The 22,993-nt window shown below is 31.8% G+C and overlaps 1 protein-coding gene and 1 long non-coding RNA gene across 2 annotated transcripts in view; both read left to right on the top strand.

The window, feature by feature from the left end:
- Positions 1-22,993, top strand: part of NetA (Netrin-A) — a 53,607-nt gene that overhangs the window by 12,915 nt on the left and 17,699 nt on the right. Inside the window, exons 2-3 of the mRNA XM_008200918.3 lie at positions 10,778-10,966; positions 20,318-20,467. Of these exons, the coding sequence (XP_008199140.1) occupies positions 10,778-10,966; positions 20,318-20,467 (339 nt within the window). The remainder of the gene's footprint in view (positions 1-10,777; positions 10,967-20,317; positions 20,468-22,993) is intronic.
- On the top strand, positions 639-2,341 carry LOC135266267 (uncharacterized). The gene is made up of 3 exons (XR_010334168.1): positions 639-1,090; positions 2,225-2,285; positions 2,332-2,341. It is a non-coding gene; the product is annotated as an uncharacterized LOC135266267 (long non-coding RNA).

Below are 22,993 nucleotides of genomic sequence, written 5' to 3'. Positions count from 1 at the left end.
TTATCAAAAATGCTATCAATGAAAAAAATACAAGGTGTTCCATTTGAAAAAAATTTGTTCTTAAACTTTTTGCGTTATGGCATACTCTGTATATTATCTGTGTGCTTTAACTAAAAGTCGACTATTTGTTGAAATTCTAAGTTTTTTTGTTGCAAAAGTTATGCATCGATAACACACCCCTGGGTCACGCTGTATTTAAATTGGATAGAATAAGCCGAGGCATGTTTTATTTCAAGTGTAACAATGTGTGATGTACAATTAAAATAATTTTCATGTATTAGCTGTTTCAAAACTATAAAAACGCCAACGTCGCATTTTCTCTCAAAATTTGCGTTTATAAATTATTCATACACTTCAAAAAAATATTAGCTAATGTAATTTATACTTTCAATGAGAGATTAATAACTACTTTCGGTAAAATGCTACGTTGGTGTTTTTATAGTTTCGAAACAGCTTATACCTAACTTTGAAATTTGTTTACATCTCGGTTTACATGTAAGAAAATTTGTGCCGCCCTGCTCAGTTGAATCGGTTATTAGTGAATAATGAACGTCAAAAGTGTCAGTTGTGATATTTACAAATTGACAGTTAATTACAATTAAAAATCTTGTTAAGAAGCTGCTTCCATTTCAGTTCTAATAGAATTTTGAAACAGCGCTTTGAATTTTTTGGAATGAAATGGAGCACAAATTGAGTGTTTCTGGTGGGTTTTCTTAGTTCAAAACATGTCGCTGGGATTTAGTTTAACACCGAATTCTTTTCTTTTACAGAAAATTTCAGTTTGTGCTTTATTTTTCACTCTGAAAAATTTAAATGCGCTGTTACAATTCTACTATGAACTGAAATGGGATATAAAATGTAACACTTGCACAAGAAAAATTTTTATTCTCGAAAATTATTTCCGAATTAAAAACTGGCATTATTCGATGCCTGAATGTTTGTTATTATTTCTATTAAGCGATATTTCTGATTTTATATGAGAAATTCAAAGGCGACTAGATGAAAATCATTTTAACACACCTTGTACGCATAAGTGTAAAATTAGAGAGAGAGCGAATGTGTGTTGGGTAACGAACATGCGTATTATAAGGTTAGTCTTAAATGTGTATTTTGCGTCGGAATATTGTTTATAACATGAGATGGAAAATGTACTCAATTAGAGCAAGCCTTGAAAGTGAATGATTTGTAACTTTAGCCACATCTTATTCTGTGTAAAATCAGCATAATAAGACAACATAACCAAAAAAGTGCGGCTAATATGTAGCACAGCTTGCTCTAATTCACCATTTTTTCAGTCTCATGTTATATTCGCATATACCGCTTAGCCGCTTATCTTATTAGAGAAATGTACTTTACCGTGTCCTTTAATGTTTCTAAATATGCCGTTAGGTCCGTTCGTTCCTCGTATTTATTAAGATGTTTACACCTCGAAACTATGCTGCTCTTACTCCTTTGAATGAGTTATTTCGTTACACTAATAATTTTAGTGACATTGATTTTTTTAATTGTGTATCATATAACTCATTCAAAGCCAAAGCTACAAGCTTCTTAAAAATGTGTCGTTTTTTTCTAAACTCTTATTAAAAAAAACTGTCGCAGCAAAATCTTCTCAGTAGCCTTCAGCTTGATTTCACCTAGAAAACTTGGTATTAAGGTGTTAGAAAATGTTTCCGTTCCACCCTGTATAGGATGATTCAAAACTATGTGGAAATCAAAGTGTATTTCTCAGAAAATAAAAATTTATAGTTCTCTGAAAATGGATATGGAAAAAACCCTTACACTTGGTGGATACGGAAGTCTTGTTGAGGTCATTTCTAAAAAATGAGATACCTATTCAATTTCCAAAAACAAGAACGTTAAAGTAATAAATCAAATGGAAGTAACTTGGTACAAATACTTATACTTACTACATTGTGGGTCTAATGCTTTTAGCAACTGGTAATACTATTTTATGTTTACCACAGTATACAACATTGTATGCCATGAATAAAAAATTCAGCTAATTTTTAATAAGTATAGATCGATCATGGCTTTCATTTTTTTCTAGATAGTATATCTAAAGCATTTTTTTTACTTTAGCTCAATTATATACCATCTGAAAAATTAATACGAACGTTTTATACGATCAATTTTAAAATCGGACATATTACCAGAGACGATATCAAAAAGTACTTTTATTTAGTTATGTCTTTTCTTCGCACATTAATTTCCGTTATCTTTTCAGGATGTGTTTCGTTAAATACCCTTTCCAGTTAAGAACGAAATCTGCAACAATGATCTTTTTGGTAAGTAATTAACGAAGCAAATTCAATATAGGGTAATTTATTGTAGGACAGTCAAGTGAGAGACTAATTCTGAAGTTATAACAGTTTGTCTCAGAAATCGAAACTTTGGTCAAAAGGACATTGTAATTACTATTCTGACCATTCGAACCGATATGCAATGAAAATATTATTTTAAAATTAAGTATATCATATTATTGATTATTTGTGAATAAAAATAAATAAATAAAGATAAATAAAGATAATGAAAAATAAATCTGGATGAGAAAAATAATAAAGTGGTATCTCGTTATGACTTTCTAATAAGGCTTACGTGAACATTAAGAAATCCTTTTTCAGAGAAAACGACAACTTTTATCACAAAAATGACCAAAATAAAGGTAAATTAACTACTCTGATATTTGAAGTGATATCAAAGAAGTTTACAACCATTTTACTTGCTTCTGTAATTTAAAAAAATCTAAGACCGAATATGTATACATAAAATAATTTTCAAAAAACAGGTTACTTACGAGGTCTGACAATTAATTACGCGGAAAAAGTTTTTGTCGCGTCTGGTGGCGACCTAATAACGTTGTTATTTGAACATATTAACATTCTTGAATGCCTAGTTTAACTTTCGTACAAATCGGTGCAGTGTGTTTTGAGAATATGAGCGTTTTGAACAAAACAGTAGAAGTGTCACCGGTTGAAAAGTGTTTACACGAGCTGTGTAAAGAACACTAAATTTCTGGTTGAAGTTGGGAAAAAGTTCAGAAATTCTGGCAATGTTCAACAACGTTTACAAAGAGGAAATCATGAAAAACTTAGCGGTTTTTACATGAATATGGCTTTTACAGCAATTAAAGAAGTCACCAACAAGGGCGAATGTGCAAATCGCATGTGAAGAAAATGCTCATCGGTTTTTTTCAACCATTAACGCATTATGTGCACCGGTGCACACAGTATTCAAAATTCGCGATTTCTTCGTCAAAAATTGAGTATAATGTGAGACCATCCACCGTATTCTTTGAATCTCGTCCAGTGCGACTTTTTTGTGTTCCCTAAACTAAAAAATGTCCTCAAGTGATAGCGATTTTCGGAGAGGTAAAACCTCCGACCGCTTGATAGTGATTTTTGAAGAAGAGTTTTCAGGTTGCTTCCAATAATGGAAACATCGAATGGCAAAGAAGTTAGAGAAGAGTACTTTGAAGACGACAATCTTAGTCTTAAGGTGCAGTTAGACGTCGTTCTTTTTCCACGGTATGGGTAAGAACAAACATGGCGAACGTGTTTACACACGTTTAAAGAGGACGGTTTTTTCGTTTTTGACGTCGACAGTGGCGTGTGTAAAAATTGAGTTGCATTTTTTATGATAATAATTCTTCCAAATACATGGTGAATTTCTACAAAGTATCGTATACTCTACGATAAATTGTTTACGGTATTTTTTGTCAATACAGATATATTTAGCTGTGTATTTACTTATAACTAAATCTGTTGTATGCGTTGATTGAGAGCACAGTTGACAGTAATATAAAGGCTGTCCACTAGCCCAAAATCGTAAACTTGTCAAAATTGTAAATTTCAGTAGATGATGCGCGCGTCATGCTCCAAAGGAAACTGTAATTCTTGAAATTTTTGACTGTTGACATAATTGGCAAAACTAACTCACAAATAATTCATTTTTTCATCTTAATAATTGTTTCAGACTTTATATTGAATTATTAAAATGCCAAGTATTCCAAATTGTATGTTCCAAACTGTGAACAAGTTGAGAACGATGAAATTACCTACTTTAAATCAGTTTTCGAAAATTCAAAAGCAGAAGAAAGAATGTACGTACTAACTCAGAATATACTCTGGAATTTGAGAAAACGTTTGAAAAATAACGAGCAAAAAATGGTACCAAATGCAGATCCATTCTTACGGCTGAATTCTAAAACGATTACTCGTTTCACTTCGTTTGTCACTTCGATTAATTCGGAAAGTAAGGCATTAAAACCGCCTGCACCAGGTTCCATGTCTTTAAAATCATTTGATACGAACTACGCAGAAATTTAGTTTCGTCTTTGCTGCTGAATAATGAAATATTACTCGTTTTTTTTCGATTAATTAATTTGGAAAGTAAACCGTTAGGAAAACTTATGATCTTCAATGTGATTTGTTAAAATCTACGTATTCCAAGACCATTTAGTTTTGATTTTTGTTTACAAATTTATTTAAAAGTAAGGCTACTCAATAACTCTGAGTGTCTCAAAATTGACGTCCGTGCTATGGCAGTTTGATTTAGAGTGTTAATACAAATCGAAAGTTAAAAGTAAAAAATTTTCTAATTGACCTTTGTTTTCGAGTTATTGATAAAAATGTAAATAATAAGGTGTAGCTGTCTTTCTAATTGTTTGTGCAACATAATTCATTAGTTGATGTTAGCGATATTAAAATCCTTTGAATCACTCTGTCTAGTAAAGAGTATTATTAATTTCCTTCGGTTTTGTATGTTTAAAATGATACGGTACCTCTGCATTAGGGTATTCGAATTTTTATCGATATGTTAAAAGCTCGGTTATAAGTTAGATGTTTGTATGATGGCAATGCCACTGCTGAGACTAGGGTATATGCGGAAAGGTTTCCAAATCACATTATAGCATATTTTGTGACAACAAATTTGGTAAATTCGCTTTTAATAAAATTTAATGTTTAAATTTTGAATTTTAGATTCTTATCAATAACTCGATAACGAAGGACAATCGGACAATTTTCCACTCTTAACTTTCGATTTGTTTTAGTCTTCCGAAGCAAATCCTAAAAAAGCACGGTCGTCAATTTTGAGACAGCCTTTATAAACTGTTTAGATACAATAAATTATGAACTGTGAAGGATTTAGACTCAAGGATCCGAAATATTAAAAGAATAATAAACAGTTAATGTGATGTTTGATTGCGCTTTTAAGAATTTGGAAATTTTGGTCATACATTAACTCCAAATGTAATCTTTATATTTAAAAAATAAGTAACTACCATATTTGAGTATAGAATATCAATATTTCTGATGTATTCCGTCATTGAAAAAAAAATACAACAAAAAGTAGACAATCCAAAAAACATAAAAACATTGTTTTTGCAAACAAAATTTAGCAAAGGTTCAAACTAAAATAAATAGATTCCATTGGAACTTAGACTTCTAGCTCCCCCAAACGGCCATTTTTTGACAGTGTACAGACTTTATGTTACGATCAATCATCGCAGACGACGACTAAATCCATTAGGCACTGTCCTCAATATTTCCAAAAAACCCAAAGACTTTTTGGAGCGTTGACGAAACTGTTAGTTTTCTATTTACACAGACAGTTTTACCCGAACGGGTCAAACCGTACGGACAAAACCGTGGAAAAAGAACGTCTACGTAAATCAAGTTCACAAGTATTCGTTTTCTACTATTCATTACTCACAAACCGAGAAGCCTAAAAGACATTCATCAGTTTCGTTTCACTATGTTATTTAGTGTTATTAATAATTTTGTTTTCATTTAATTTTTCTACTTTTGTTTCGTACTGAGGCCACATTACCATACGCAACTTGCGTATCGTAACGTCCAAGAGAGTGCTATAATAATTACACTAAAAACCAGGGTAATTTAGTTGGATAATGTTAGAACCCACCTTTTGACAATTATTTGAGTTTCAGTGTTAATTGACTCCTCTTTTAAGTGTATTATAATGTAATCAAAAGAATCAATTACGAACCTTTAGAGGCTCTTGTAACAGCCCTGATATGTAGCCCTTTCGTACACCTTCCGAGTAATGTACAAACGTAACTTCAAAAGTCTTAGGTCAATTTTGAAATTCCGCATATTTGCCACAAAAGCAGCGCGTATTTGTTGAGGGGCACATTGCAAAACAGTGCGCAACTGACAATTGTCGAAAAATTATATACCAAGGGAATTAAATGGGTCTTAATGATTGTGAGCAACCGGTTCATTAGCCAAAGGGCCGCTAGGCCTGAAGTACATTACGTTGCCCAAGGTTATTAACACCCAATAATTCCCGTGATAGATAAATAATTTTATTTCTTACTAAAATAAATTTCTATACAAAATAAAAATTTGATATTTTTTTGCTTTTTTGACAGTATTGAATGATTGAAGAAAAATGATTTCAGGGAATTGAGGATTCATAATTTTCTTCTATAAATAACTCCAAGGAAAGACAATATTTGACGACAATAAATTACTAAGAAATAAACAAATTGAAGATATAGCTTTACATTAAATTGTACTTAGTTAATTCTTCTACTAGATAGATTTACTAGCCTTTAGTGCAAGTTAATTACAATCTGTGTTATTACGTAATCGGAAAGACAATGTATTTAAAAAAATATTGAATTTTTTACCCGGCGCCTTCACCAAATACGAGTATGTAACACGTTTCTTTGTTTTCTGGTGTCGCGATTATTTTTTTTAAATTTTTGGTGGGTTTGCGAACCTCAGATCCGCTTCGGTTCACAAACTACCCTCTTGGATGAAAAAATCACTTTCTGCCCTTCTCTATCACTTTCTTTACCCTTGCGGGTAATGTTCTATTTTACCCACTCAAAAGAGTCGATAAATAAATAGTTTAACATCTGCTATAGAAAACAATTTTTAACCTACATAGGCCTTACATAAAATGACATTAGAGTTCGCGAAAAGCAAATAACCAATCAGAGCAGACACAGAATAATTTATTCTGTAGTTTATCCCGTCTTCAAGCCATCAGATAATTTATTCCGTAGCTTATCCGATCGGGGGTTTATCGGACGATTCTGGAATTGATTTTTTAATTTATCCTGAGAATAAAGTTATCGCTTGTTTATCTGTGCATCGTAAAAGCGGCCCTTATTGCAGTATCGATTTTATGCTTATCAGTTAGAAGAAAAATGTCTTGCTGATTAATGTTTTATAACAATAATCGGAATCCACATCCCGGAAGTGACAATATCTATTTTCATAATTGTAATTTATATTGAATAAAATTTGTTTAAGTGTCGAGGTGTATTTAATAGTTATTTACGTAACAAGTCTGCTAACTTTTTTGGTACTAGCTCTCTAAAACAACAAAAATGTAAAATTCTTTACATTTCCAATCCACCCTAATCATAAGTATAGTCGATCGATAGTCATAGCAACAACTGATTTATTGAAACAATAATTATTTTGTCAAATAATAAATAAATTAGAGTTTGCAAAGTGTTGCTATGACGACTTTAAGTACTTGTCCTTTAAAATGACATTGTTCGGATTCAAAGCAGTTGCCAAAGTAACCATTTTAGGGAGAGTGTACCAAAAATAGTATATTAAAGTATTAGTGAATATTAAGGTCTTTAAAACACGCGCTCAAAATATAGCAAGTGTTTTAAGGACCAGTTATTTATCCACGAATACTATTTTTTTATTTATACACTTTGAAATAATAAATACTGATATTAATATTACAAAAATTAGAAATAATGAATTGTGAGATCAGTGTAACTTCCGTTGTCATGGAATTGATTTTTATTATAATAAAAAAAAATCATTAAAGATTGCCATTTATCTTCACATTTCTTGGCTTATTATCATACGCGCTGCTGCGTGCTTTAAATAAACAAAATAGAGTACCAATTAAAAAATTTATTATAAAGTACGTTATCATTGACAAGTATTTTATGTTATACGGAATGATGGATTTTATTGATAACTTAAAACGATAGTTCTAATAGTTCATAGGAACAGTATCTATAAGATGCGTTAGAAAAATAGGTTTTTTTTCTTATCTTTATACAGGTATAATTACCGAATGTTGTACTGGAGAGCAAGGATTAACATAAATAAGCAATGACATTTTAAACCTATGTTTGGAACCGGCCATTCTGTATATATCTAAGACCTTGTTTTCCGAATTTTTGTTTATTACTAAACACTTTCTACTTTTTTATACCTGAATGAATTTTTTCAGAATTTTCCTAGTATTCTTTATAATTAAAATTAAGTAATCAATTATTATTAAATATAGCTGCAAAAAAGTATAATTTTTTGTGTCACCTGGGAACGAGCGATGCTTCTATGTTGTTTTGTGATAAAATCCGTAAAAAATATCGCTAACCCCAAAAAATAATTAAGTAAAAATGATAAATTCAAAAGAACGTAATTTTGGTCGTAGCAAAAATTTTTCTAAGAATGTTTGCTCGGAGACATCATTTCAGCATCATTGTTTGACAATTACACTAGAAAAAATTAATTTTACTATTTTTATGTTTTTAATTTTATTGATACTAATATCCTTAATTAATTTTAGTTGTAAGAAAGTTTACAGATATTCTGAAAAAATTCACATACATAGAGAAAGATACTAAGTATTTATTATAACCAAGGCTGCATTCAGTGCAATCATTAGTTTTTGAGATACAGAATGTTCGCGAAGTTGAGGCAATCCTTTTAACAGGTGATATTTAGCTTGTGTTGCAAAGATTCAACCTAAAACAAATAAATAAAAAATTCGAAGGCCTAATGGCGTTAATAAAAAAAATTTCACAGTTGTCATTTAAATAATCGGAAGGACTAATAGTGTAATAAGAGTTTACAGATTTGGTGCAATTGTATGAGACTATTAAAAACCAACAATAAAAGTAAAACTTTTAGGAATAATGTATAGTATAGCTCATTTTAGTTCATAGCAGAATTGCAACAGCGAATTTGAATTTTTCGGAGTGGAAAATAAAGCACAAATTAAGAGTTTCTGTAAAAGAAGAAAATTCTGTGTTAATTTGATTCCCAGCGACACTTTTTGAGCTAAGAAAACCCACCAGAAACTCTCAATTTGTGCTCCATTTGATTTCAAGAGATGCGAATGCGTTGTTGCAAAATTTTACTATGAACTGAAATGGGATATACCTTGTTATTAAAACGAACGACTCAACTTTGCGAACAGCTTGTATAGCAGACTTACCCCTACATTAGCAAGTTTTATAAATAGTGTTTCATTATATTTAAAGAAAGAATGGAATTTATGAAATCCGCGATGCAAGAGTAAAGCTATATTTACACACATAAATGATTTGAATTTAATGTCCTGTCAGAAACAGAATACCTTGTTTCCCTTGTAGGCTTCGGGGCAACATCCACGAAATGCAGAACCCTAATGAGATGTGTACTTTGCCTGCAGTCCTGCCAGATTCATGTGCTCTTATTCAATCTAAGTTTATTTGATGTATTGTTCTTTAATGTTTACATTAAGACTGCTTCGCACATTCAGGTTTTATTACACTTAAGTACCTCTTTTTTATTATACATGTTTTTAAATATCATAATGCTATGCGCAACAATGCTAATTTTAGTAAAATTTTAGAGGATATCCGAGCTATACGAGAATAAACTGATATTCCAACTAGGTTAACTTAGCTTGTAGAAAGTGTCTTGCAAATGCATCTTCAATGACAGACAGACATTGTTCGAAAATATTTGTACATAATCGCAACTATGTAATTTTCGAATTTCAATTAAAAAAAATCTTTTTATTGAGTTTTAATGTGGCATGAAGTTAATCTTTTACACTTTGAGTTATAACATTAAAAATGTCGGGGTTTTTAAATAATTGTACCTATTAAGCGTTTTTAAAAACTGTGCGAAAAGATCACTTTAATTAAATGGGGTATAAACCATTTACTGATGTCATTTTGATATTTTGAAGATCTTTGATGGTTTTTTAACTTAATAAAAGTGGTAAAGATGGGCAAGTTAAATTTTGCAAAGGGGGGGCTCAAAATCAGTCACCAGATGGCGTAGAAGTTGTTATTTGAAATGCGAATTTACTATAATCGTGTGGTGTAAACACAAACAACCCAAATATGGCATTACAAATTAATCCCTATAGTGAAAAAATCGTTTTAACGACGTCTACTTGAACGACGATCGTATTAACTGCTTCGTTTAATTACTTAGTGAATGACAGATTCGTCAAATGAATGCAAAAAAGCTTTATCAAAACCGAATTTGGTAAAACACACTATAAGTATGAAAATAACAACGACAAAATAGATAAAAGAATCATTCGATTTCAGACAACAATGTAAATGGAAAAGGTTTAAGAAAATTTGACGGAGATGTTAGTATTAGCTGTTTCAAAACTACAAAAACGCCAACTTCGCATTTTCTCTCCAAATTAGCTGTTATAAATTATTTATGCACTTTAAAAAAATAATAGCTAATGTAATTTACAGTTTCAATGAGAGATCTAATAATTAATAACTATTTTACAATTGTATCAATCATATATAAAAAAATAATTTGGCGTTTTAATAGTTTTGAAACAGCTAATACGTTTATAAAATAATTAATAACCTTAATGCGTATATTTATAAGACGTTTGTAACAGGCGACTTGATCCACAGACATTAAGACTACACGCTATTTTTACAGCATGTTAACAGCATGTACGGGTCGCTTAAATGAATATTTTCTATTAGGGAGTCTAATACTTTTGTCTTATTTCTTTATTTCAGCTTGTGAATGCAACCAACATGCTCGTCGTTGTCGATTCAACATGGAACTTTATAAACTGTCCGGAAGAGTTTCCGGTGGCGTTTGTTTAAAATGTCGACACTATACAGCAGGAAGACATTGTCATTATTGCAGAGAAGGTTTTTATAGAGATCCTACAAAACAAATTACTCATCGTAAAGCATGTAAACGTAAGTAAGCTTTATTACATTTAACTTATATATCTCATTTTGTTTCCGCCAACTGATTAATCATTTTCATTCTATATCCATAGTTGAATGAGACAAAATAGCAACAGAAATTTACAAGACTCTACTTTTTTTCTACTTATTACAGTTTTTATCATTTTTTTTAAGTTGGCAAGTTTCTAACGGAATATTGCAACCATAAAAAAACTTTGTTGGTTTAAGAAGTATAAAACTGATTTTTGTTGCTAGTTGTTTTTTACCATATTTCTGGATATTGCTACACACATACTTATACCAATTCCCAGAAAAGTCGGGTGTTAGCCTATGTGAATTGAGTGGGTACATTTTTATGTATCATAGCTCATTTTGTCTGAAGCTAAAATGTGTGCACCTATACGATAAGAATTCGTAATACCTTGTGTAAAATTCACGTAACGCTGATTCTTCGCTACCTATATAACTTCAGGGGCTTACAGCGCATTCGATCAAGACAAAATCCCAAAAGACAATTTAAAACTTTGAGAGTAATATCGTAGTGTAGTGTGGGTTTACTTTAACAACTTTGGAAGAGAGTTTCTTTTAACGATCGTATTCCTATCCGAGCTCGAATTAAACTGAGAGCCAATAAGGCGTAACCAAACGTCGGGGTTAGTAGACGAGCCCCGTGAGGCCTCAGGGTGCTGAATGGTCACCGACTCGAATTTGTTCAGGGATTGCCTACAGCTGTGTCAGAGCAGAGATAATAATATGGTTCCCTTGGTGCACGTTTTCAGCTCTCATACTTCCTACAAGGGATGTTGTTAGCACAGCAAAAATTTTACTTTAACGTTTTACGTTTTTCGCTATGTGAGATGGGGTTATTGGTTTTGTTATTTTGGACGCGGTATGCTATAAATTTAATTATTATTAAAAGTTAAAAGTTTTTCTGTTTTTTACTTTTACGGGTTCCTACGTCGTGGCATTCTTCATAAAAAATAAACAGCAATACATTTTTAATACAGGAGTTTTTACAGATTCATTAAAACATAAAACTGATTAGAAAAAATAACATATTATTTAGTTATACAGTGAAGATTTTATCTTGCTGAACATTGGCATTTATATGGAATTGTTTGCAATGCACTGAAATGAGCTTTTTAAAACTGAACATATGAGTTATAATAGTGTTATGTTTGTTATGTGATGTTTTCTAAAATAAAAACCTTAGTGTATATCGTTATTTTTGTTATTAGCCTCCATTTTGATGCCTTAATAGGCTTTAGTCCGTGAGCAGGCATCTCAAAAGTCGCTTATTTAAGAAGTTCGTCGGACTCGATTGCACACGATTGCTGAAAACTGATTCCTATGAAGAATTTCCTGCTGAATTCGAATCTAGAGGTCGCTATTTGATCTGTAATTGCCTTCATTATAAAAAAGACGTTTTTCTAAAAATTCTTGAAAAACTAAAATTGCGCAAATTTTGTGTTTAATTTCCTTCTGAATAAACCTAGGAAATTTATTCTTTTTGCACTAAATTTCTCAATATATGAAGACTCTAACGCATATAAACAAGCATTAGATTTTACAAAAAAAAAAACTAAGAAAATTACAATTTTCTTGTAATGTGTCATATTTGTGTAGAGGAATTTTCGAGATGCGAGATATTTTTTTACTTTAAGAAAAATTCTTACATATGCGAGATGAAATGATGCCAATAGTTCATATAAGTTTTTGGTGCAAGAATCATTTCGATATCTGTAATACTCACCAAGTTATTTCAATTCAAAGTTACTGCAAAATGCGCGCGTGGTGGAGATCGCGGCATATCTCCCTTTGTAGTGACTACAGGACCACTGGACCAATCTCGCTAAGTCAATTGTCGCGCTGTTTCGTTCGACTTTTCTTAGTTTTTATTTTATATTTTTTTCAATTACAAACGTTTCAAAGATCAAATAATAATAATGTAATTAATAATTTTCACGTCAAAGAACAATTTATTTACTAACTAAATCTCTTGAAATTAGTTAAAATTACAGATTTTAGTCCTTTCTTTTTTGATATTTTAAGTCCAGCAGCTAACCAATTGAAAAATGTTGTGTCTATAAAACGATGACCTGCAATTGCTTTCTTTTTCTGATTAATATATTAGTCATCTTATGATGGTAAACTGAAAATTCTTTAATAATGATGTTTGTATCGTAATTCACGTATTTACAAAAGTGATCGAACGAAGAATTTAAAATGCACTTACGTGATTTCAGGCATTTTTGAGTAATTTAGCTCATTCTTGAGTTATAAAGTCACATATTTAAAAAGAACGACGAAAAAAGTTACGAAAGTGATGAATTAGGAATAAAATGCATGATTTTAACCAACAAGGGATTTAGTTACTAAATAAACTGTTTTGACGTGAAAATTATTAATTATATTATTATTTACCACTATTTGACTTTTGAAATGTTTGTAATTCAAAAAAATAGACTAAAGACTAAGAAAAGTCGAACGACACAGCGCGACATTTTACCTAGCGAGCTTAGTCCAGTGGTCTTGTAGTCACTACAAAGGGAGACATGCAGCGATTTGCACCTCCTGTGCATATTGCAGGAACTTTACATTGCAATAACTTGGTGAATATTACAGATATTAAAATGATTTTTACACCAAAAACTTATTTGAACTATTGGCATCATTTTATGTCGCTTATGTAGAGGTCTATATTTTAAAAATAAAAAAATAGCGTTTCTTGAAAATTTCACTACACAAATATAACACGTTACAAGAAATTTGTAATTTTCTTACTTTTCTTTTGTAAAATCTAAAGCTTGTTTATATACGTTAGAATCTATATATACAGGGGAACCTAGTGCAAAAAAAGAATTTTCTAGCTTTATTCATTAAGAAAATCTGACGATGTAAACACAAAATTTGCGCAACTTTAGTTTTATAAAAATTTTAAGAAAAACGTCTTTTTCATAATGAAGGCAATTCCAAATCAAAAAGCGACCTACAGATTCGAATTCAGCAGGAAATTTTACATAAGAATCAGTGTTCAGTAGTCGTATGCAGTCGAGTCCGAACGGCCATGTTGAATTTGGGAGCTTGCTCCCGGACTACATAATAATGAACGCAACCTCATCATTGCGATGTCATAATAGTCATGATTTGACGGAACGTTTTACGAAAAGTTTTAGGTTGGCAGGAAACTAGGAAACTAATTCGTCACCGCATTTTTGCGGGTTTCACAAATTTCAGGGGGCGTTCATGCAAAATTACCTTCATTATTATCCATACCCGTGTTTTTTGACAGAATTTGTGTAAAACAACAATTTTAAATCAATTATTCACTTTCAAAATTGTGACATTACCAATCGTCACAAAAATCCCTACATCGACAAAAATAACAGTTTTTGTTTAAAAACGGCAAAATGGGGCAAATTACAAAAAATTGTTTCTCGTTCTCGTTTCGTAAGCTCTTGAAACTTGTTTTTTAATATACTATTACATTACCAATCCAAGTTATTATCTTATGTCATTAACGCAGAGAACGATCATTAGTGTTATTCAATTCTCCCGGAATGATAGAGAATGTAGAAGTCTTTTCGGTGTGTAAACTCTATTACAAAATGTATGAAAGAATGAAACATAAAACAAACAATAAAACAGGGAGACAAAAAATTGACTTTTAGCGAAAAGTGTTCAAAATGCTGTCCTGCTTGTTTTTCTTGAAAGAAAAATGCCCCGGTTATGCGATTCATAAAGATGCGAGATGCCACACTAAATTTGGCTTCATCACTGGGTAAAATTTTCTATATAAAGTTTTGGTAAGAGGCAAAAATCTAATCTGATGAAATTTATTTCCCCTCAGAATACGACAAACTGAAGTCTGACGGACGCCTGTTGTTTCTGAGTCATGTAAGCTATTACGTGAACTTCATTTTCCAAAGACCTAGCAGTGCGTTTTCTTCTTTGACGAAGAGGCCAATTTCTTCTTAGTTCTCTCTTAAAACGTTTAAAAATGATGCTATTAGGATGTTGTCTATTCGGAAACCATTGGGCATACAAATTCATGGCAGCAAGAGCAATGCAAGGTACAGTGAGACAATTCGAAAGTAAAACTACCGTTAGGGGCGCCACCGAGCTAGGTCGAAAACAGTAAGCATAAATGGCGGGAAAATGTTTATTCGGATATTTTGAGCGTTGTATGAATTTTGAGGTTTCACAATTATTGCATTGCCTATGCGGAATGACTATTGTACCTTTGTTGCAAAAAACGAATGTTAATAAATAAGAGGAAACACAAGGAAACCACGAATAAGGAATGACTGTTTGATTCACTTTCTTTATTGAAAAATTATTACAAGGACATTGAAAAGCCTAGCTTTTGGAACAATTTCTGCTTCAATGTATCAGCAGCTGTTGTTAATCTTAATTGTAGTTTTATAGATTTACGGAAGTATTTCATGGTTTTTTCAGTGGAAAAGTTTTAACCTAAAATTCACACACTAATTTATTGGTTTCTTGAGCTCAACATGTGTTCGCTGTGATCCATCACTGATAGTCTTTAATTGTTTAATATCACTTTGTTATCAAAATTTAAATCTTTTTCACTTTTTATCCACTTTCAAGTTTTAACAATAAACACTTTATACCACGAAAAACCACAGAACCAAAGTAATAGCTAGTATTTACCACCACGTACTTTTAAAGTGATTCTTTCTAATGTAAGTAATTAACACTATGCATGCGAAATTGTTAAACAATTCATTAAATATCAATTAAATGTGGAATTACGAAAATTTTGTTACTGTTTTCGACATAGTTCAAGAGTCGTCACCAAAGGGCGTCTATTTAGTTTCATTTCCGAATAATGACTAGTACTGATGCCAAAGCTTGTCAAGCACTTTAAGAGCAACATAAGATAACTTGGATTGCAAATGCAAATCGTATTAAAATTAGATCAAGACGTAAATGAAATGTGTTTTTTGTGTTGCATCACCAGATCGTCAGGCTCATTGTCTTAACTGAATCTCTCTGCTATTACTGATCTGAAAATATTAGAAACTTTATTATTTTCCTAACTCATTTAAAAGTATTTTTAACATACAGGGTACTTCGGTGTTTCAGAAGTGAGCTACAATACAAACTTATGTTTTTTTAATGGGACACCCCATATTTTTGTAAATTTTTGGATGTAGCTTTTAAAGCTAATGATTTTGGCTTAAACTGTTACGGAAGAAATTGTTTTTGGTTGTTTAGGGCAAGAATGTAATTAAACTTTATATTTTTAGCGACGTTTCGATTTTAATTAAATCATCACCAGGCTGCAATATTGATTGGTCTTGTTTGGAGGTGACATGGCACAAACACTTAATTACTGTCCTAAACAACCAAAAACAATTTCTTCCGTCAAAATTTTTCAAGGGCACAATTGTCATTTCAAAACTTAAACTTTTATTGGTCAATTTTGCTTAGTATTTAAATTTAAAAATTTACACTTCTAGAAAAGTGTGACATTCACCTCATTAAAGGGGAAAAGTCGAACTTAAATTTTGTACCAATTGCTTGGCGGTTTGCATTTAGGAACGTAAAAAAATTAATTTTTTTTCAATACATTTTTAAAAAGAGCGTGTTGTTTTTTTTCTTAGAAATAATTTAAAAACCACGCAAAATCGACCAATAAAAGTTTGAGTCAAAATTATTAGTTTTAAAAGCTACATCCAAAAAAATGTAGGGTGTCTGTCCCATTCAAAAAAACATAAGTTTGTATGGTAGCTCATTTCCGAAGCACTGTATTTTTGGACATAATTTTAGGTGAGGCAGGGGGTTAGTATTTTTGAGAAAAAAAATTCTAGCATTTAAAGATCAATAATGGACTTTTTTCAACTCACTGAAACGCCCAGCATTTTTGTATTTTTGAATTTTTGCATAATTAGATTCTACGTAAAAAATAATGGAACTTTATATGAACTGTTACATGTTTCTCTCTTTCCGTTTTGGAATTATTCAACTTTTCGATATAAAAAAGACCAACTTCCGAAAAATTACATCGACGTCGCCTATGAATATTTTCCAACAGATTTGCAACACAAAAACTTAGAATGTCTTATAGGTTTAGCAAATAGTCGACTTTTAACTAGTATACAGGGTGTTTACGTTCTAGGAGTTGAAACTAAAAGAGTGTAGAAACAAGGTAACTGCGAAAAAACTCAGGGAATTGTTAGTTGTAGGGAAATTATTTAACTCTTAAGTATTGATACAAAGCTTGAGGGTTACTGGAACAATTTCTCTGTTAAAATAAAATTTAATTGTTGTAACAAATAAGAATATCGTAACTATGAGAGTGAAAAACGTCACTTCGTAGTTTTGACACAGTCATCCGCGCAAAGGTTTAAACGCGAAAATGAAGTTTGAGCGTTTAATTAAGCGGCTAAAACACATGTAAGACCCGTATGCAATATAACGTTTTATCCACAGCCAGGCTGTGACTATAGATAACTATAGACTATAGACTATAGACTAAACCGAAACCAAATCAATACTTTGAAATAATTTTTCAAAATTTTCATTTGACGTTTGTAAAATTAATTTCTAAAATACAGGGTGTTCAAAAACTGGCGCACCAACTCAGTGGTGTGTGGTAGAGAATATAAAGGTGAAAATAGTAAAAAATTCTTTGTATTAAAGTTATTGATAAATTTTTTAGCAACGTTGTCTAACAGTCATGATCGCAATAGAATTTGAGCAATAATAAAATAAACTATTTTTGAATTGGTTTCCTAGGAAATAATTCCCAGTGTTGGCACATCTATACATTGTGATTTTTTGGATGAATTTTAATTTCTTTAAATTAAAAAAACTGCTAAAATCTGATAGTAAATTTAAAAATAATTATTCATCGTTTTGTTACGGAACGATTACCTAGTATGAAACATAAAAACATAAAAAAATAATGAAAACTAAAGAAGTTAACTCAATAAGTTTGTAGCTCCAGATTTTTTAAAATATGACTTTAGGAATTTTTCCAACATTTTTCCCGTAATCTGCACTTGCTTCTCAATAACGTACCACTGAGTTGGTGCGCCAGTTTTTGAGCACCCTGTAGAAATACTGCATTAGTTCTAGCTTCGTTTACAGTAAATCTGTGCTCGACGTCGAATAAAAAAAAAACAACCATATTTTCTCATTTAATGTAAAGCTAAATATAAGAAATGCAGTTTAATTTCGTTGCGGGTGTTATGGTTTTCATAAGACCTTTAGGTTTATGGATATCATTAGACGTACCCTAGTAGCAATATTATGATTTATGACCTAATAATAGACTGGCTGTTTATAAAATAAAAATTCACGTTATAACAGAAAATCATTCATTTACATTATTTGTTTGTGAACTGCCGTTTCTACTACAACAAATACATTACCTTCTGCTCACCGTACAAGTATTTCGGAGTTAAATACCATTCATAAAAGTAAGAATTGAGTGGGGTTTTTAACATTTACCATCCTATTTCTACATACTTCTAATACTAAGTAAATTTTTATCTCCAAGATCGTAAACACTTTCTATATTTTTAGAGATGATAGTAGAGCTCATAAGAAGTCAAAATATCTTAACTTAAACACATTGTAGTTTATAAGATATACAGAGTATCCTCGAGAGTAGGTAAAGCCTATTATTTATTATTATTTGCCTGTTATGTGTTATTTAAATATGCTTTGTTTCTAAATACAGAAACTATGATGCGACGTTTTTCACTATCGTCGTTCCGATATTCTTAATAGTTCCAATAACACAGCAGAAAAAATATTCCAGTGAACTTCAAAGTTCAAAAGCTAGGTTCATTAATGTTTGTTGTGAACAAAATTTCATACCTTTGCTCTTATTAGTAATCATTAAATTGTTATTACTTTAACTTCTACCTATATTAGAATAGCTTATTTTTGAAAGTTTTTATGCTTTTTCAAGTTCATACCTGAATATTAACACTACTGATCTTGGGAATAAGTGCTGAGGCACGCTCTTCATTTGGCTGTCAGTTTGATAAATTTTATACCGGTTTTGGAGGGTTAGGAAAGCAGTCTGAGTGAGATGGATATGGGGTTTGTAATTCAAATCATATTTGTGTTTTTTCTTACACCTATTAGTTGGACACGACTGGGAATAATGTGCTGTTTCACTAAGCTGTCGTTTAGATGCTTAACCAAGTCTCTCACCGATAACTGCGCTCTGCTTTAAAGATGTAGTGTTACCTGCATATTTGGATACATAGGTACAGTATATTGCAACAAAAAAAATTCTTAATAATAAACTAGGAGGAGAACAATTTCATATTAGTTGATTACCTGCTTGCATAATTTTATTAGCATAGAAGCAGTTATGTCATATTAAAGCCGTGATACGCTGAATAGTAGTTTTTTACTAGTGGATGTGCGCAAATCCTATCGGATTCGCGGGGTCCATGGGAGGCATTTAAATTGAAAAAGTACCTAAGGGCTCATGACACTCACTTCGTTTGTGCCATTTCGTGGTGTCGCTGCGCAACATATTAGTATAGCAACCCCTCCAAATTTCAGAAATTTGCAATTATTCTTGTACGAAAATTGGAAAAACCAATCACCCCTTGTGCACAGATTTCGTAGAAATGTCCGTTTGGTTTTTTTGGCTCAGCTATGAGGCATTAACACCGATCTTGGGCAGTTCACAACTGTCAAAAGCAGCGTCCAAATTCGTGCAAAGTCAAGGCAATCTTGGTAATTTTTTTCAAAAGTGTGATTTCAGGCATTTATCGACCTTTTTGAACAAAATAACCTATCCCACCCGCTAGATCACTGGTTTAAATTTTATTTTTTATCCCTACATAGTATTTCAAGTTTGCCATTTTTTCACAAACATCGTCCAAAATTCTTGGTGAATTACATACTTCTTTCTACTTTGGTTTCACAAATTGTTCTTTGTGAAACTGAAGGTAGTTTCACAAAAAGAACATTTGTGCAACTCCTTTTAGTAAATTTTTAGGAGTTGTATTGGCAGTGCTGGGCTGGGTATCATCAGTCATCACTGTAATTTAGTGTGTAATCTGTCAACAGCGTCAAGTCATTTATTGATAAAGCCCGAATAATTGACAAAATTAAGAGGAAATAGTTTGAAAAGATTTTGATAAGTTAAACAAAAAAAAAACAAACAACAAATAAAGAAAGTAGAAAAAATAGTATATTACACTCGTTTTATAAGATTTAATTGTGGCACTCCATTGTGGTATCTATTCATGCCACAATAGAACGTCTTATTAAACTCGTATAATATTTTATTTTAACGTTTTGTTGTCATAGCATTAAATATGTGGAAGGGTATTTACATTTAATATGATTTTGTTATAGCTTGTGACTGCCACCCTATTGGATCTTCCGGTAGAACCTGCAATCAAGCCACAGGACAATGTCCATGTAAAGATGGTGTGGTTGGGACTACCTGCAATAGATGTGCAAAAGGTTACCAACAAAGCCGATCCCATATTGCACCGTGCATAAGTAAGTTGCTGTTGCACGACACTGTTGTGAAAATTATAAAAAGATAGGTGCTTTCCTACACACAGGCTGTTTTAGAATTCAAATTGTGACTCATGCTTCTTAATAGTGACGTTTATTTTCTATTTATTATGAAGGAATTATGCCGAAAGGCACTATGTGATATTTTGTTGTTTTTGTTCGACTGACAGAAAGCCTCAAGCTGAAGTTAGCTAACTTGCAAACTTATGGTCCGCGAGTCCGTGACTACCATAAACATCTTATAAAGCCCTTGGTTTCTGCTTTTGGTGAGATTTTCTGATACGGTTTCTAGATTGGAATACATGTCTATATTATTTGGATTATCCGAACCCCCTATAATGGGAACCACTTAATTGCGTACAATGGTAATACATTTTCGTCAAAAAATCAAATTATTTCAAAAAATAAGCAAAATCGACCAGTTACAATTACAATTTAGCTTAATAACATAAGTGTTAAAAATTACATCCAAAAATGCAAAAAATATATAGGGCATTCTATTTAAAAAAACAAAGTTGCTAATTTCAGAAACAGCCTGTATGTTTGAAAATATTTTTAGGTGGGTCACGAGTGTAGTATCTTTGGCTTTCGTAAAAAAATAATGTACGTTTTCAAATCGCTGGGACACCCTGTTTGTATTAAAAAACAACATTGTTCAATGATAGTACTGGAAACTCTTATTACAGTAGTGAAAACCGTTTCTTTTTATCTGATTTCTAACCAAGTTATTTCGATTTAAAGTTGAAATTATGACGTCATAACCGCCTAGTGAGCATTTGTTCCAATATTAAGATCAAATGGTTCTTGACTTTTAAGTGAGCCTGACAGAGTTATCAAAACTTGACAAAAGCGTGATCAGTAAAGAAATCATTAAAGCGCGGGCATCTGTCAAATTTTGAACTTTGATGTCTCATAACTTTTTTATTTTTGCGAATATAAAGAAATTTATAGTATCATTAGTTTTACAATTATGAAGATTCTTAATGGTATTAATTTCAAAAAAATGAAACTTTCTCATTGACGTCGATCGGTAGAATCTGCTTACCATTCTTGATATTGAATATACTATTGTTTTTTACCAATCATTTTTTCAAAATTTTGATAAAAAATAAGCGAGATAATTGCTTCGAAAGAAAGAAATCGTGACGTCACAACCGTCTTTTATCACAATTCTCTTGTCACTGAACGTTCCCAGTCACCGAAAACCTGACAGGTATTTCAACATTATTCACTCATTTTCTACAAAATCAAAAATTAGCTACTTTTTCGACTTTTTTTTCCTAAATTTTGTCTTGCACTTTGCGAAAAAATCTGAGAAATTTTGTCAAGTTGAAATTTTGTCAAGTTTTGATAAACTCTGTCAGTGTCACTTATAAAATCAAAAACTCAGAGACGATTATGGCTTCCAGTTTCAACTCTAAATCGAAATAACTTGAGTTAGAGAGCACAAACAGAATAGTATATTAAGTATCAAGAACGGTAAGGAGAGTTTACCGATCGAAGACAATTATTTGGAGAAGGAACGTAACGACGACTCCAATGGAGTGTTATACTCGAAAGTAAAAGTTTTTGGAAAACAGTGACAGTAGACACAAAACGATGTCTAGTAATGTCGGTCTGAGTTTTTTAAATCGGTGCTTTTTTAGTAATAATAGAAAATTCGCGCTGTGACGTAAGCAATGTCTCGACTAATGATTCGTCAGTCTTTCGCTGCATACAATTAATCAAAACCGTGCGTTGTTGATTGTGACTGTGTTGTGTGCTAATATTTTGCAGGAGTTTGTGGTTTGCTAAAATAACTGCTCCTGCAGCACATTTGAAGTCGTATGTAAAACAACAGAGTTAGAAATTAAGAATAAACGTACGTCTTTCAAGCTATCTTTGTTGGCCCAGTTTTCTATCTCAAGTTCTGTGACTGGCTGATTCAAAAAGGAACATTGCTGACGTCAGGCCAGGAATTTTTACCTTTTCAATTATTTTTCTCCAAAATGGTTGAGCTTTGATTAAAATAAAAAAATATGGGTCGCCTATTTTGTTGTTGGCTATCCGTATAAAAATTTTCATTTTTTAGTATAACACTCCATTATTGGCTGAAATCGGCAATCCTTAACGTTCGTGATGCTTATAGCGTTTTTTGCACGATCCCTAAATTTTTTGAAAGATTTATTAAATATTGTCCAAATAGCAGGTTATAGTTACTGGTTGCTACGTCCAAGGCGTCGACAAAGTTACTTACCGACGCCTAATTTACTTACTGACGCCTAGTAGCAACTAGTAAACACCATGTACTGTCTTAGAAACAGGCGTAGTAAACAATCAAATAGAGCTCAGTCGTGCAAAAAATCGGCTTTTACTACAGCAATTAGCGTTTTCACTGCTTTAAAGTCAGCCACTGCTTTTACAACTAACCTTTGAAGTGAACTCTTTGTAACATGCTTACTTACCCGGCGCCTCCACCATATGTCGTGGGCCTAGTTCGTATTTAAAGGCATTGGCAACTATTTTACC

Source organism: Tribolium castaneum, chromosome 1 (assembly GCF_031307605.1).
Source record: "Tribolium castaneum strain GA2 chromosome 1, icTriCast1.1, whole genome shotgun sequence".
NCBI lineage: Eukaryota > Metazoa > Arthropoda > Insecta > Coleoptera > Tenebrionidae > Tribolium > Tribolium castaneum.
This window is presented reverse-complemented; position numbering and strand designations above follow the sequence as displayed.